The following is a 13,391-nucleotide window of genomic DNA, read 5'->3' on the forward strand; positions in this document are numbered from 1 at the left end:
CTCGTTCCTCTTGCGTTCCAGAACCTGGTTGAACTCGTCGAAGAATCCGTCAGTACGAAATGCCTCTCCTCCTCAAGGGGCGGACTTCGCCTCGCTTGTTCGCGCTGAATCCGCCGCCAGCGGTCGAGCATGTCTGCTCACTCGCAGAAGGAGCACGAAAGAGAAGGGCAAGGAGAGGGAGAAAAGGGCGAGCGAACGTTGACCTTCCCACACGACCCGCACGTGCGGGCGCACACGACCCGTCGCTGTCGTCTCCTCTCTCCTCTCCTGCCGTCTTGCGCTCTCCAGACAGCAGCACACGACACATGACCACGTACGCGAACAAGCAGAAGCAGCACGAGCAGGCTTGGGAGCCGCCAACACCCCGCTCCAACTTCGTTCCCCTCCCTGCGACCACACTCCCCGTCGACCACCTCGTACTCCTTCCGCCGCCCCTCATCCCACACGACGACGTCAATACAACGTCGACTGGGACTGCAGCCGGCCTCTCACGGCCAACACTCCCTTCTCTGCGCGCGACCTTCGACTCTCCTCCTCCCGCCTCGACCGACGCCTCGGCAGTTCGCCAAATCGACGACGATGACTGGCTTCCAGAATCATCCAATGCAAAACGTCCCCGCCGGTCTGCTGCAATTGCTGCCGCTCGCAACCTCCCTCGCCAACCCTCCCCCTTCGACCTCGAAGAGGACGACCCAAGCGTCAAAGAGCCCAGTCCTTCGACTTCGCCCCCTCCGACCGCTTCGGCGTCTCGAGGAGCGGGCGTAGCAGGATCGTCGAAGCGCAAAGTCTCTCACTCGCTGATCGAGCGAAGGAGGCGCGAGAAGATCAACCAGTGTCTTCAGGTGCTGAGGGAGACTGTACCGAGTCTCAAGGAGGAGGGCGAGCGCAAGATGGCGCGAGCGAGGGCGCGCGGGCGGAAGAGGGGACGCGGAGATGAGGCAGGCGAGCGCGGAGGACTGCACAAGCTGGAGATACTCGAGGTGAGAGTCTCGGTTTCGAAGCAGGAGGTCTAGAGGCTGATCGCCTGTTTTGCAGGGTACGATCGCGTACATTGAGGACTTGCGAAGCCGGATCGAGCTACTCGAGAACGGATCAAGGGACTCGTCGACAACTGCCGAGCCGTCGACGTCGTCGCAACATCCCGCCGTCCAGCCTCCCTCACGAACGACCGCCCTTAAACCCGCGCAAGTTATGCCTCTCCCCTCCCCACTCCTGACGGCGACAAGCTCCGGCTCGAGCGGTTCTGGCGAAGTGGACATTGTCGACGACCACGAGGCGAGCATGCTCCTCCTCGACTTTGCGACCTCGCCCGAGCTCCGTCCCGTCATGTAGACAATCCTCTTTGCCTGTAGATGTCTGGCTGTCGTTTCTCGATGTGCATTGTTGACGGACCCGCTGTTCTCCCTCGACGAGTGGCAGGACACTGGCGTTGGAGCGGGTCGAAGGCTGTTCAGTCGGCGGCTGAGAGCGTATTGCGAGCAGTCACGAGCTACTCAGCGAGTCCTGCTGATAGCGAGTGAGCGGTTCGTGGTCAAGAGGATCCGGTCCGCAAGTTCGCCGCTTCCACCTCTTCTCCCACGCCCGCTCCCGTTCAGAAGGCTTGCTAGACTCGCTCAGACGGCTTGAACGGCTGATACCCGGCTTGGATGCTCGCATACCCCTTCTCAGCGGCGCGAACCGCTTCATCGCGATTCGGCCCCGCTCTCGGTAGATGGAGTGGATGTGGACGAGGACTCGCTACGGTGTCTAGAGACGATGGGCAGGACGGAAAGAAGATGAGGATGATCCTGCTTGGCGCACCTGTGCGTACTGTAGCTTCTCGTCATACTGAACCCGCTCATTCCTCTTCGGCTCGTTGCGTACAGGGTGCAGGGAAGGGAACGCTGAGTGACTGGCTACTCGAGCGGTACGAGATCGATACGATCGTTGTTGGACAGCTCTTGCGGAACGAGATCACGCGGGGGACACGGTTGGGACAGGTTGCTGAGCGGACGATGAAGCAGGGTGGTGCGTTAGCGCCTCGTGCGGTTGCTTTCGACTCATTCATTGACCCTAACTTCCATGTGCAGCGCTGCTGCAAGACGAGCTCGTCCTCGAGGTCGTGCAGCCGGCGATTGAGGCAAAGAAGGACAAGGTCTGTCGACTCTTCGCCCCATTCCGCTTCCTTGCGCTGACACTGTCTACTCGCAGGACTGGATCCTGGACGGTTTCCCTCGGAAGAAGTCGCAAGCGGTACTGCTAGATGAGATGCTCGGCAAGACGGGCGACGAACTCAACTTGGTCGCCTCGCTCAAGGTCCCGGATCAGGTCATCATTGAGCGGATAGAGGGTGCGCACCACCCACGCTTTGCGCTCCACCGGACGCTGACACTCCATCCGTTCGACAGACCGGTTCATTCACCTTCCGTCGGGAAGGACGTACAATGTCCGTTTGCCTCCTGCTCGTCTCAGCTACTTCCGCTGACACAAATCTCGCCTACAGCTCAAGTTTAACCCGCCAAAGATTGCTGGAAAGGACGACGTGACAGGCGAACCTCTCAGCCAGCGACCAGACGACGACCCCGTTTGTTCCATTTCTCTACCTCTTCCGCTTGCCGCTGACAGTACCATGCACAGGCCATCGTCCGCAAGCGACTCGAGTCGTTCCATCACGAGAACGACCCGCTACTGGCGCACTACGACGGCGCGCTCGTCTCGTTTAGAGGCAAGACGAGCAAGGAGATCTGGCCGCATCTCAGCAAGGCGGTGGAGGAACGGGTGCGTCTGACGAGCTCGATATCCGCTGCGTGTGCTGACGATGCCGCCCGCAGTTCCCGAACCTGCCTCGACGGACATCACCTCGCTCTCCTTGAACCCCCTAAGCCGATTCTCGCCGTCTCCGTCCCTTGTTGTTGCCGTGTCGCTGTGCAACGCGCTCTGTACAGTCAACTGTCGACGCGAAAGCGCGAGATGTTAGGGAAGCAGTGAGGCCGCAACGAATCTGGCTGCGCCGGGGCAGCCACTCCACTTCTCTCGAGACCGCGAAGTGAGGGGACGAAAGATTGCAGCCGAACGACGTATACACGTAGCGATGGCGATGCGTTTAGTCGAAGAGACCGAAGCCCTGCAGATCCAGGAAGAGGTCAGCTCGGAGACGACGATCCAGCTCGCCAAGTTGTCACGAACCATGTCGTCGTCCGACTCCTCCTTCTCCTCCTCCTTGGCCTTCTCCTCAGCGGGAGCGGCGTCACCGCCAGCGGCAGCACCAGCGCCGGGGGCAGCGGCAGCGGGAGCCCCAGCGCCGGAGCCGACGTTGCTGCGAGCGCGACCAGACCGGGTCAGCTCGAGCATGGCTAGAAGTGACCAGGGTGAGCACGCACGTAAGGAGCTCCTTGACGTCCTTGCCCTCGAGAGCCTTGGCGAGGAGCGAGGCCCAGATGGGCTCGACCTCAACACCGGCAGCCGAGGTGAGAGCGGTGATCTTCTCGGCCTGTTGTCCAATACGCGAAGAATGCACCACCGTGTCAATAAGCGCGTTCTTCCGATTGCGAGCGAGCTGGAGAGCGGGATGAGGGAGGGAGACTGACGGTAATCTCGAGGCCCTCGTCGGCGAGGATGAGGGCGGCGTAGGTCGAGGCGAGTTCCGAGGCCATCTTCTGGTGGAGCACGCGGGCAGGGAGGGTGACGCGAAGGTGAAAGAGGAGAGGGAAAGGGCGAGGCGAGAGACGACGGCAAAAGTCAGCGAACGTCCCGCTCGCAAAGTGGTGCTCACCGCCCTCGACCGGCCTGCCTGCCCTGCCCAGTACCATCTGCACCTGTACTGCGTCCCACTGAGCCGCCCATTCACCCTCCAGGTGCCCGCGGTGACTGTCCAGTCCGCCCGGAAAACTGCCCGTCCTCCTCGGTCCCTCGGTCGTTGCAGGCGGCGCGCAAGCTGGCAGGCCCGTCGAGGGTGATCGTGCGGTGCAGCAGCAGAGTGTAGCTCACTGTACACAGGCTCCTTTGCGGTTTAAGCGAGAACGCGGCGAGTGTCGTGGAGCTGAGGGCCGCCCTCGAGCTCGGCGCGCTCTCGTCCAAGTCAGCGTCCCCCTGACATCGCTCCTTTCCTCTTCTCTCGCTCGCTTGCTTGGTACGGATGAGGGCACGCGTAGGTATGGTATACACAAGGGGAGAGAGCGGCGAGGGAAGTGAGGAGGAGAAGGTACCAGCTCCGAGGGGGGGGAAACAACTGTCGACGGCGGACGGACGGGGGCTAACTACGGTGATTGACGAACGACGAGTCGCGGAAGAAAGAGAGGGGAACCGCATGCAGAGACTGCTCGCAGGGGTATAAGGGCGGCGAGGGAGCGAGGCGGATGCGAGGATAACAGCCGGGGTGGGAGAGGGTAGAGTGCGTCGAGCTGGATCACCTCTGACCCTGGGGCGGAACACCGCGACCTGCAGAGCCGGGGCGAGGCGGGTTGATGAGAGGCGCATCATCGAGGCTGCGAGAAAACGTCGAGTCAGTCGAGCGTTTGGGGCAGAGGAAGCGCCGACGGTCCGCACGACTTGTGCCCTTGCAGTTCCTTGAGGATAGACGGGTCGATGGGGATGACACTCTTCCGTCGGACGTGCGGCTGCTGCATGGTGCCGACCGCTCGTCGCGACGTCTCGGGGAAGTGGCCCTCCGGTGGCTGCGCATCACGAGCGAGTGTCAGCCGCGATGCTCGTCAGCCGTGGTCGAGAGCAGACGCACCAGGTCTCCATGTCCGTCGTCGTGCTCGAAGCTGCCTTCGGACCCAGGACCGCCTCGCAAGTCGGAAGGACCAGCCATCCCGACCTCGTTCCCGAGCATGCCCATTCCCTGGCCGATCGCGCTACCCTGCGCCGCACCAGCCCCGTAGCCTCCTCCTCCACCTCCGACGCCCATGCCGACACCCATTTCCTCGTCCATCTCGTCGAAGCGGGCGTCGTCGAGGTCCTGCGCGTCTTGGAGCGGATTGTACGCGCCGCGTGGGACGGGGTCGTCGTCGAGCAGCGACTGCGGGATCGACGCGCCCGATGCCCGTCGGTTGTGCAGCGCCGTAGACCGCATCGACCGCCACTTCTCCTCGCGCTGCTTCTCGCGCTCCTTGTCCCTGCGAGGTGCATCCAGGTCAGCTCGGCGCGACGGCGGGAGCAGACTCGCGCAAACGTACGCCAGACGTTGCCGCTTGTACTCCGCTGAGCAGTGCTCGAAGACATCCGCGTTCAAGTCCATCAGCAGCTTGAGGGCGTTGTAGGCGAGGTTATGGATTTGTCTGCGGGAACCAAGCCTGTCAGCCTCCCCCGCGCGCATGCAATGGCAGGAAAGGGATACGCACCGGTTCCAGTGTCCGTTCGAGATGGTGTGGAGGGAAGGGTAGACGATGGGCAGGACGTCCTGGATGTTTTCGCCGATGAGGTTGACGATGTACTCGTTGTTCCAGTAGTACAGCGCTCGTTCAGCGACCTGGCAACGCACAGCTGATCAGCGACCGAGTCACGACGAGTTCGATGCCGGAAACGCACCTGGAAGTGCTGCGAGCTAACGCAGCGCGACAGTTGCGAGAAGAGCTTGACCATGATCTTCTGGAACTCGGCGGGCTCGATGACGTCGAGTATCTCCTCGACCTCGTTGAGGAACATGACCTCCTTGGGCGAGTTGACCTTGGGCCAGTACTTGAGGAGGCCCTCGACGACCTGGCACGTCAAGCTCGCGTCCTTCTCGAGGAACTGGACGACGCAGTACGCGAGCTGCGGGTGGTACAGGGCGAGACCGCGCGCCTTGTGCAGGGGGATGAGAACGCGCGTGAGGAAGACCTTGTGCTCCTCCTTGAGCGGGAGGGCGAAGCCGTTGATGATCGAGCCGAGGATCTCGAGCAGCTCGGCGATGCCGTTGTGTCGCTCGGTCTCGTAGATGAACTGGTAGAACACGTTGTTGATCGAGCGGCGGATGAAAGCGCGGAGGTTGAGGAATTTGCCGTAGATTCGGTGCAGGGTGGTCTTGAGGAAGTCGCGCTCGCGCGGGTCCTCGCTGTCGAAGAGCTCGAGGAGCTGTGCGCAAGACAAAGAATGAGATCAGTCTTCTGCCTTGAGGCAAATGACCTGATCACTTCGGCGCTCAGCACGCACCTGGAGGACAAACTGCTGGTCGATGTACCGCTTGGCGATGTTGGTGTTGAAGTCGGGGCTCTCGACGAAGCGGAGGAAGAACTCGTAGACGATCTGGAGGTGCGGCCATGCGAGTTCGAGGACCGGCTCGTCCTCCTCTGGGTCGAAGGCATCGCCCACGGGGTTGACGGGCGGAGGAATTGAGCGGAACAGGTTGGCGGCGAACTGTACGAGAGCAGGACAACGAAGTAGGTCAGTCAATATGCTCGCGAGCTCATGGCGGCCTTATGAAGTCGTGTCCGCGCACCATGTGGACGACCTCGGGGTAGACGCTCTCGGTGATGACGCCCCTCTGCGTCGTGATCCAGTCGAGCATCTCTGCGAGCGTCTGGCTCTTGATCTGCTTACTCCCAACATCGGCGCTCGCATCGTTGAAGTCGAAAACGTGCGAGCACTGGTGGAGCTTTTGGAGGAAGAGCTCGTGGCGCTCGACGACGGGGACCTCTGCGTGGGTTCAAGAGCGTCAGCGATACCTATAAGCGCCGGGAGAGAGCGTCTAGCGCACCGAGGAAACCGGGTAACCGCTGCAGCTCGACCTTCTCGTCAACATGCACCCTCGAACTCCGCTGCTTCCTCGGTGTCCTCGCCATCGGGATCGTGTCCTTGGGCGTGCCCTGTGCGAGTCCACCTCCGACAGCCTTGAGCTTGTTAGCCGCCGCCAATCCGCCGCCGAGGCCTCCGCCAGCCATCACGCCTGGTCCGCCGCCGAGCGCGGCTTTCGCGTCGCCTGTCACCGAGGCGAGGTTGGCAGTCGCGACGGTTGAGGATGCGCCGGGAGGGGGAGAGACCGAGGTTGCGATGGGTGCAGACGAGGTGGGGAACGGAACGGCAGAGGTGCGCTGGGGACCGCCCGGGATGTGGTGATGAGGGGACGAAGAGGGGTGCGGGAGCGGGTCGGGCGGCATGACGGCCTGCGCAGCATGACGAGTGTAAATGCAATCGTTCAGCAACGCAGAGGCGATCCCGCTCGGCGCTGCACGCCTCGCTGAGAAGCCCTGGCGAGCGGAGAGGAAACGAGGGTCCAACGCACATTGTCGCCGCTGACGACGATAGACGGAGCCTGCTGCATCCCCTTGCCCTGCTCGCGCTGTCCCCCGAAGCCTGTGCCAGTCCTCGCGCCGCCTGCGTAGCCCGACGAGCCCGGATTGCCCTGCTGCTGAGGAGCGGGGTGGTGGGGAGCCTGTTGCGGCGGGAGGTACTGCTGGGGCTGGTACTGCTGGGACTGCTGCTGAGACTGCTGAGACTGGTACTGCTGCTGCTGGGCGGACAGGTTTGACTGCTGGCTCGACTTGGAACCGGAACTCGCAGACGACGCCGCGGGGTGGAGCGACGAGCCCTGCTGAGACGCGGGCTGCGGCTGCGACTGGCCCTGCTGGGTGGGCGCCTTGCCGTTCGCCTGCTGGCCCGACGGACTCGCGTCCCTGCCTGTGCGGTTGAGCTGGGAGAGGATCGCGATGGATCGGGGAGGGTGTTGGTCGACGAGCGAGGACGAGTGGACGCGAGAGAGGGCGACTGGGTCAGCACGCGTGTTCCTGCTGCAGTCTGAGAGTGTCTGTGGCGACGTACGAGGCTCTTCTTGAGCGACTTCATCGCCGTGAGAGGTGCGTCGCGAGGGACGAGGGTGTGGGAGACGGGGTGTTCGGCGACTCGGGGCGGGACACGTTCAGGTGGACAGAGGGTGGCTTTGTGGTGCTGTGAGCGTCAAAGTGAGCTTGTCAGCTTCGCGAACGGCGCAGCTTGGCGAGGTTGGCGAGGACCGACCGCGACTTCGCCGCGCCTCGCTCTCGCCTCGACCGCTCGCTCAGAATGGCTTCGACCGCGACTTCCGGCTCGCCAGGCGGCTTGCAGGAATTAGTCACTAGTGACTCTCACTCATCCCTTGAAGCGCTACACGAGCTGCCCGGTCCCGACCAGAGCGACGGCCGCGGAAGCGACCTCTTACCTCGACGACAACTTCCTTCCGGCCATCGCGAAGGACTTGAACCTCGACAAGAAGGATCTCTTGATCGACGCCGCCCGCCGCAACCCGAAAGCGGTCTGGGAGGTCGACGCCTGGACGGTCACGGGCCAGTTCGAACCGACCGCTTCTCGTCATTCCCGCTCTCAAGCCCCGGGTGCGTTCCAGTGCTTGTCTGTGAGCGGACGATGCACGCTGACTCATTCTTATTCGTGGCGGAAGGACGTGCCTCAGGCGACGACTATCGAAGCGACCGCCAAGGAGTACTACGCTTCTGTCGCAGGGGACCCCGCGAGGAGTACAGCGAACGAGACTTTCATGCACCAACAATTGACCGAGAGTCAGGTCAAGTTGACGCGGTTGACGAACGAGACGAAGCAGGCTAGGCTGCTCGAGGCGAACAAGTTGGCGATCAAGGGTGCGTTGTCATTCTCCAATCCCGCTGCTCACAGCGGTCTCAGCTGATCATTGCGAGGGTCTCGTAGGCTTCGGACTCGCCGCGTTGCAGAAAGCCGGGAACTTGACTGACGCCGAGGTCAAGATGATCGCTTCGGTCTGGTGGCTTCTGGAGACTGGTACGTCCCGGCCGGTTTCGCGCGTGCTCAAGCTCGTTTTAACAGAATCAATATCGTTACAGGCGAAGGTGGATGGCGTCTCAGCTTCAACACTCTCGCCACCGACAACCCGCAGTCGACTCGCTTCCTCCAGCGCTTCAAGGTCCCTCTTAGGTTGCGCATCCAGAAGGCAATCACGATCCTCGACAAGCCTGACGTGCCGTCCACGCCCTTCATCGAGGCAATGGAGAAGATGGTGAATGATCCCGAGCTGCTCAAGCTGCGCGACGACCGTAACGAGGCGGCGCACGAGGGACGAGACGATGACGAGCAGGTGAAGGACATCATGCGCCGCTACTTCCCCGCAGAAATGTCGGAGAAGGAGCAGACGGTCGGGCGGATGCTCGACTTCGCCAAGGGTGCGTGGAGACTGGAGAGCGGTTATGTTGCGGACCTGTGCGAGGCTAACTCTCTTGATACCCGCGACAGTGACCAAGCCTGTGGAGGAGAAGCAGCTGAATGCGGTGACGTTCATCACGAGGAAGGCCCAGTAGAAAGGTACGCTCCGACATCCACACTCTCTAAAGGATGGTGTGTTCGAGACCAATGCTGTTGCGATGTGATGGGGTCCCACTGACTGAAGCTTGCTCTTCTTGTGCAGCTCTCCACCAATAGCCCGTTCGCATCAACACGCCATCAGCCCCCGCTCGAACTTCCGACCCCGACCTCGCTCGAACCGCAGCCTACTGTACACCCCAAACACAACCTTTGTCCCTACATTCGCATGACGTCTCGCCACCCCGTACATCTGTGTTGTCCCGTTCCCCCTCCGCAATCCCAGGCCTCGCACATTTTGCCCAGTCTCCTTCGCTTCACTGGGCCCTGCACACGTCGTCACGGCTCTCGCAAGGACAGCGAAGTGAGGAACGGAATGCAGGTATCAAATGCAAGAATGCGGAGAAAGGGGTATCAAAGAAGAGGGGTATCTTCCTCTCGGCATCGACAGGTCAGGCGTAGTCGAGCTGCCGGTGCTTCTCCTTCTCCAGCTTGGTGACCGTGTCCTCCATCTCAGACATGATGTCGTTCCACGAGACAAAGAGCTCGGACAGCGTCGAGATCTGCGCGCGCAACCCCGTCAGATTCCGCAAAGAAGAGGATCACGACGAGGTCCGACGAACGTAGTTGTTATAGCGCTGCAGCAGTGTCGTCGTACGTTGATCGAACGAGGAGTAGGACGCAGAGACGGGCGTAGCAGCCTTGCGAGTCTCGGCAAGCAGAGGCTTGAGCTTCTCGTGTTCTGGAGAACACGAAGGGTTAGCAATGAAGCCAATTCGGCGAGGCAGTCTCGCACGCACCTCCCAGCTTGCCCGTCTCGACGACCCCTCGCTCGTCCAGGACGCCAATCTCCCTCAGTTCCCGCTCGAGCGTCCGGATCTCCTGCTCCGCCTCGAGGATGAGGGCGACCTTCGCCTGCGGGAGGACCTCGGTCGAGTCGGGCGCCGTTGACACGGGTGCGATAGTCAAGAGAGGCGAGTTGGCGTCGTCTGCGAGCCGCTCTGCGAGTGTAAGCGACGAAGTGGGGAGGTGAAGTAAGGAAAGGGACGCACAGTTCTGCACAAACCGCTTGAGCGCCTCTGTTCCTCTGCCCGACTGCTCGAGAGCCTGTCTCAGTTGCGCTTCGACCTGCGAGACGCGCCTGGCGAGCGGGACTGTCGAAGCAGCGGGTCGAGGAGATGAGGACGAGGAAGGGGAGAAGAGCGACTCGAGGAAGCGCAGGCGGAGCTCGAGGGCGAGCTGGGGCGTGATCGTGAGTGGTCTAGCGTGGTCTGGCAGTCGGTCTAGCTCAGCTTGTGCCATGACACGAGGTAGTTCTTTCCAACCTGGCTCTCCACGACGCACACCACAGCAGACACCCGCGACACGCCCAGGCAGGATGTGAGCGCCCCAGGTCCATCCAGACAGCGTGCTGGAACTGACACGGACTCGTCCACACTCGCAGGGCCCTCTCCATCCTCGCCCCGCTCTCCTACATCGGATTCCTCGTCTCGTCGCTGTGGCTCTTTTCAAAGATTTACCGCAGGCGGCAGGCCAGTGCGTGCAGAATCCCGCTCGTCGCCGCCAAGGCCCTCCGAGCTGACCAAGTCCCGCCTCGTTTCCACACTTCCCTCCAAACGCGTCCCGCCCGCTCCACTCTCCACGACGCGACTTCGCCCTCGCAGACAAACCCGCCGTAGAGCCATGGTTCCCGCACCACAAGTCCCGCGACATCTACGTCTCGCTCCTCTCGCTCGACCCGCCTCCTCCGCGCCCTATCCTCGTCGCAGCCCTCCTCCGCCGCGCCATGGACGACGTCAAGCTGATCTGGTCCATTCGCGACGCCAAAACCTCCCTCACGACTCTCCTCCAGCGCGGCCAGATTGGCGACGACCTTTGGGAGCGCTTCCTGCTTGCGGAGAAGGAGCTCGAGGCGGAGATTGTCGAGGTTGTCGGCGAGGCCAACACGTTTGAGCCTGGATACGGGCAGAAGATCTTCAATATCGCGAGTGACATGGTCAGCCACGAGCGCTGGAAGGAGGTCTACAAGGACATCAACAAGAAGCGCGAGGAGGAGAGTGAGTTGGGCCCGTTCCTCTGGCCTGGATATGCTTGATCCGTCTTTGCGAGCATGTGCTCATAGTTGGTCGGCTCTGCTCACAGACGCCAAGCTCGCCTCGGGACTTCCACCCTCCGCCGTCCTCGCCCCGAACTCCTACCTCACCCCTTCATCCCTGACACTCGCTCCCTCGAACCCCCTTCTCGCTGCCGGCACCACTCCCGCCCCTTCCGCCGCCTCGACGCTCGTCGCCACTTCTTCCCCCGCACCTTCATCTCCCGCACAAGCGCCGATCGAGAAGACGGACGTGACTTCCGCACCGCCCTGTCGAGACGCAACGCCTGCGTCTGCGCCCGTCATCGCCGACGCCGGAGAGGCTGGCGCCCTCGCTGGTAAGGGTACGCCGGCGAAGTCGAAGCAGCCGGTCAACGGAAGCGAAGAAGCAGAGGATGAGCAGGTCAACGGTGCGGCGTCTCCCGCTGATACGCCCGCCGTAGCAGCAGGGGCGCCGAAGACAACGCCGAAGCCTGCGCCTAACAAGAAGAAGGGAAGGAGGAAGCCGCCCGTCAAGGGTGGGCGGTAGTAGCGTGTCGTTGGGTGAAAAGGTCGCTTTCCTCGCATTGCATTCCGCTTTGTTCGTTTTCCTCCGGGCGGGGCCCGCTTCTAGGATCGGACCGTGTCTTCGGAGCGTACAGCAGACCTGAGAGCCTGGCTATCGTGAGGTTCACGTTGGACCCGCCTCCTCCTCCCTCAATTTCCTCCGTACATGCTACGTCTCTCGCTTCTTGGGCCTCTGCTTGCGATCATCTCTGCCCTTCTCTACGCTCGCTATCACGCTAGTCCACCCTCGCACCACGCAATGACCCAGCTCGACCCAGAGAAGCTAGTGGGGCCGGGCGACAAAGCGTCTTCAGCGGACCACAGCATCCTGATGGACCAGATCATCATGTTCGGAGGTGCATTCAATCTCTCAAGCAATGTGTGATGCGGACTGACCCAGGCGAAGCGTGCGCGGGACAGACTCGATTACCCAGGGGGCTTGGGTGCCGGGCGGGACGGGCGCGACTATCTCGCATGCGTACCAGAGGAAGCTGTGCGTCCAGTGCTGCCCTGAAGGTGCGCCTAGGCGGATCGTCTGACCTCGCATGCGTGCAGGGATGTCATCAACCGAGGATTCTCAGGTTCGTCCCCTCCTACCTTCCTTGAAGGGTTCGTACTGACGCTCTTCGCCCGCTATAGGGTACAACAGTGCGTCAAGCTGCCTTGAGCGAGCGCGCCGGACATGGAGCTGATCCGCCGTCTCGTCACAGCCGTCTGGGGCCTCGACGTCCTCAAGCAGGTTCGTCGCTTTCCTTCAGCTGCATCATGTCGTCCTGAAGAAAGTGCTCACGTACTGCTGTACAGTGGCTGCCCCGCAAGGACGAGAGGCTGCCGAAGATCCGCATCTTCTTCGTCTGGTTCGGAGCGAACGATGCGTGCCTTCCACCGTCCCCTCAGGCTGTTTGTCCCCGTGCTTCGAATATCTGCCAGACTCCTTGCTCATACTCTGACAAGCGCAGGTCACGCTCGAGGATTTCAAGAAGAACCTGAACACGATCATGGACCTCCTTCGCTCGCCTTCCTCGCCTCACTGTTCGCCCTCGACTCAGATTGTTCTCATCACCCCTCCTCCCGTCGATGCCGACATCCGCAATGCCGAGCTTGCCTCGCGGGACCCTCCCCGCGTGCCCGACCGCGACCGCAAGCACACGCAGGCGTTCGCTGAGGCAGTCAAGGAGGTCGCAAGGAATGCAAAGGTTCCGAGCGTGGACGTGTGGACGAAGATTACGGCGACGGCAGAGCAGCAGGATGGCGGGAAGCTGGATCGGTATCTGAGCGACGGACTGCACTTGACGGCCGAGGGATACAGGCTGGTCACCGAAGGTGCGCTGACCTTGCACGTCTTCCAGGACAGTACTGACGTCGTCTCGCATGTCAGAGCTCGCCGAGGTCATCATCAGGCAGCTGCCGCACCTGCACTGGGACCGACTCGAGCAGAGGTTCCCGCACTGGGCAGACTTCCTTACGCCAGAGCAGCGATTCTGATCGTCCGTTCGCGGCGCAATCGTCAGCAGTGCCTTAGTAATGTCAGCGTCGC

General features: G+C 62.0%; 8 protein-coding genes across 8 annotated transcripts; 5 read left to right on the forward strand and 3 right to left on the reverse strand.

Moving 5' to 3' along the window:
• Positions 1 to 305: 305 nt before the first annotated feature.
• On the forward strand, positions 306 to 1,332 carry RHTO_02748 (HLH transcription regulator; the record flags this gene model as incomplete). Its single annotated transcript, XM_016416422.1, has 2 exons — positions 306 to 980; positions 1,036 to 1,332. 2 exons carry the CDS (start codon positions 306 to 308, stop codon positions 1,330 to 1,332), a joined length of 972 nt encoding a protein of 323 aa, XP_016276141.1.
• Positions 1,333 to 1,646: 314 nt separating this feature from the next.
• On the forward strand, positions 1,647 to 2,852 carry RHTO_02749 (adenylate kinase; the record flags this gene model as incomplete). The annotated part of the gene is made up of 8 exons (XM_016416423.1): positions 1,647 to 1,802; positions 1,866 to 2,007; positions 2,070 to 2,134; positions 2,191 to 2,329; positions 2,388 to 2,425; positions 2,483 to 2,563; positions 2,617 to 2,757; positions 2,811 to 2,852. 8 exons carry the CDS (start codon positions 1,647 to 1,649, stop codon positions 2,850 to 2,852), a joined length of 804 nt encoding a protein of 267 aa, XP_016276142.1.
• Positions 2,853 to 3,082: 230 nt separating this feature from the next.
• RHTO_02750 (60S acidic ribosomal protein p1) lies at positions 3,083 to 3,632 on the reverse strand (the record flags this gene model as incomplete). The annotated part of the gene is made up of 4 exons (XM_016416424.1): positions 3,083 to 3,103; positions 3,166 to 3,295; positions 3,360 to 3,469; positions 3,567 to 3,632. 4 exons carry the CDS (start codon positions 3,630 to 3,632, stop codon positions 3,083 to 3,085), a joined length of 327 nt encoding a protein of 108 aa, XP_016276143.1.
• Positions 3,633 to 4,384: 752 nt separating this feature from the next.
• RHTO_02751 (protein phosphatase 2 (formerly 2A), regulatory subunit B') lies at positions 4,385 to 7,740 on the reverse strand (the record flags this gene model as incomplete). The annotated part of the gene is made up of 11 exons (XM_016416425.1): positions 4,385 to 4,463; positions 4,525 to 4,652; positions 4,715 to 5,096; positions 5,157 to 5,258; positions 5,322 to 5,449; positions 5,509 to 6,033; positions 6,112 to 6,315; positions 6,398 to 6,594; positions 6,656 to 7,061; positions 7,181 to 7,588; positions 7,717 to 7,740. The coding sequence occupies 11 exons, from the start codon at positions 7,738 to 7,740 to the stop codon at positions 4,385 to 4,387; spliced, it is 2,583 nt and encodes an 860-aa protein (XP_016276144.1).
• Positions 7,741 to 8,648: 908 nt separating this feature from the next.
• Positions 8,649 to 9,215, forward strand: RHTO_02752 (uncharacterized protein; the record flags this gene model as incomplete). The annotated part of the gene is made up of 3 exons (XM_016416426.1): positions 8,649 to 8,682; positions 8,745 to 9,080; positions 9,151 to 9,215. The coding sequence occupies 3 exons, from the start codon at positions 8,649 to 8,651 to the stop codon at positions 9,213 to 9,215; spliced, it is 435 nt and encodes a 144-aa protein (XP_016276145.1).
• A 453-nt stretch (positions 9,216 to 9,668) lies between these two features.
• On the reverse strand, positions 9,669 to 10,518 carry RHTO_02753 (uncharacterized protein; the record flags this gene model as incomplete). The annotated part of the gene is made up of 4 exons (XM_016416427.1): positions 9,669 to 9,779; positions 9,840 to 9,958; positions 10,017 to 10,205; positions 10,269 to 10,518. The coding sequence occupies 4 exons, from the start codon at positions 10,516 to 10,518 to the stop codon at positions 9,669 to 9,671; spliced, it is 669 nt and encodes a 222-aa protein (XP_016276146.1).
• Positions 10,517 to 11,837, forward strand: RHTO_02754 (translocation protein; the record flags this gene model as incomplete). Its single annotated transcript, XM_016416428.1, has 4 exons — positions 10,517 to 10,596; positions 10,661 to 10,752; positions 10,881 to 11,273; positions 11,359 to 11,837. 4 exons carry the CDS (start codon positions 10,517 to 10,519, stop codon positions 11,835 to 11,837), a joined length of 1,044 nt encoding a protein of 347 aa, XP_016276147.1.
• Positions 11,838 to 12,113: 276 nt separating this feature from the next.
• On the forward strand, positions 12,114 to 13,339 carry RHTO_02755 (GDSL Lipase/Acylhydrolase family protein; the record flags this gene model as incomplete). Its single annotated transcript, XM_016416429.1, has 8 exons — positions 12,114 to 12,210; positions 12,275 to 12,347; positions 12,410 to 12,435; positions 12,494 to 12,502; positions 12,565 to 12,593; positions 12,659 to 12,754; positions 12,814 to 13,177; positions 13,233 to 13,339. The coding sequence occupies 8 exons, from the start codon at positions 12,114 to 12,116 to the stop codon at positions 13,337 to 13,339; spliced, it is 801 nt and encodes a 266-aa protein (XP_016276148.1).
• Positions 13,340 to 13,391: the final 52 nt, after the last annotated feature.

The sequence above is a fragment of the Rhodotorula toruloides genome (assembly GCF_000320785.1).
Source record: "Rhodotorula toruloides NP11 unplaced genomic scaffold Scaffold2, whole genome shotgun sequence".
Taxonomy (NCBI): domain Eukaryota; kingdom Fungi; phylum Basidiomycota; class Microbotryomycetes; order Sporidiobolales; family Sporidiobolaceae; genus Rhodotorula; species Rhodotorula toruloides.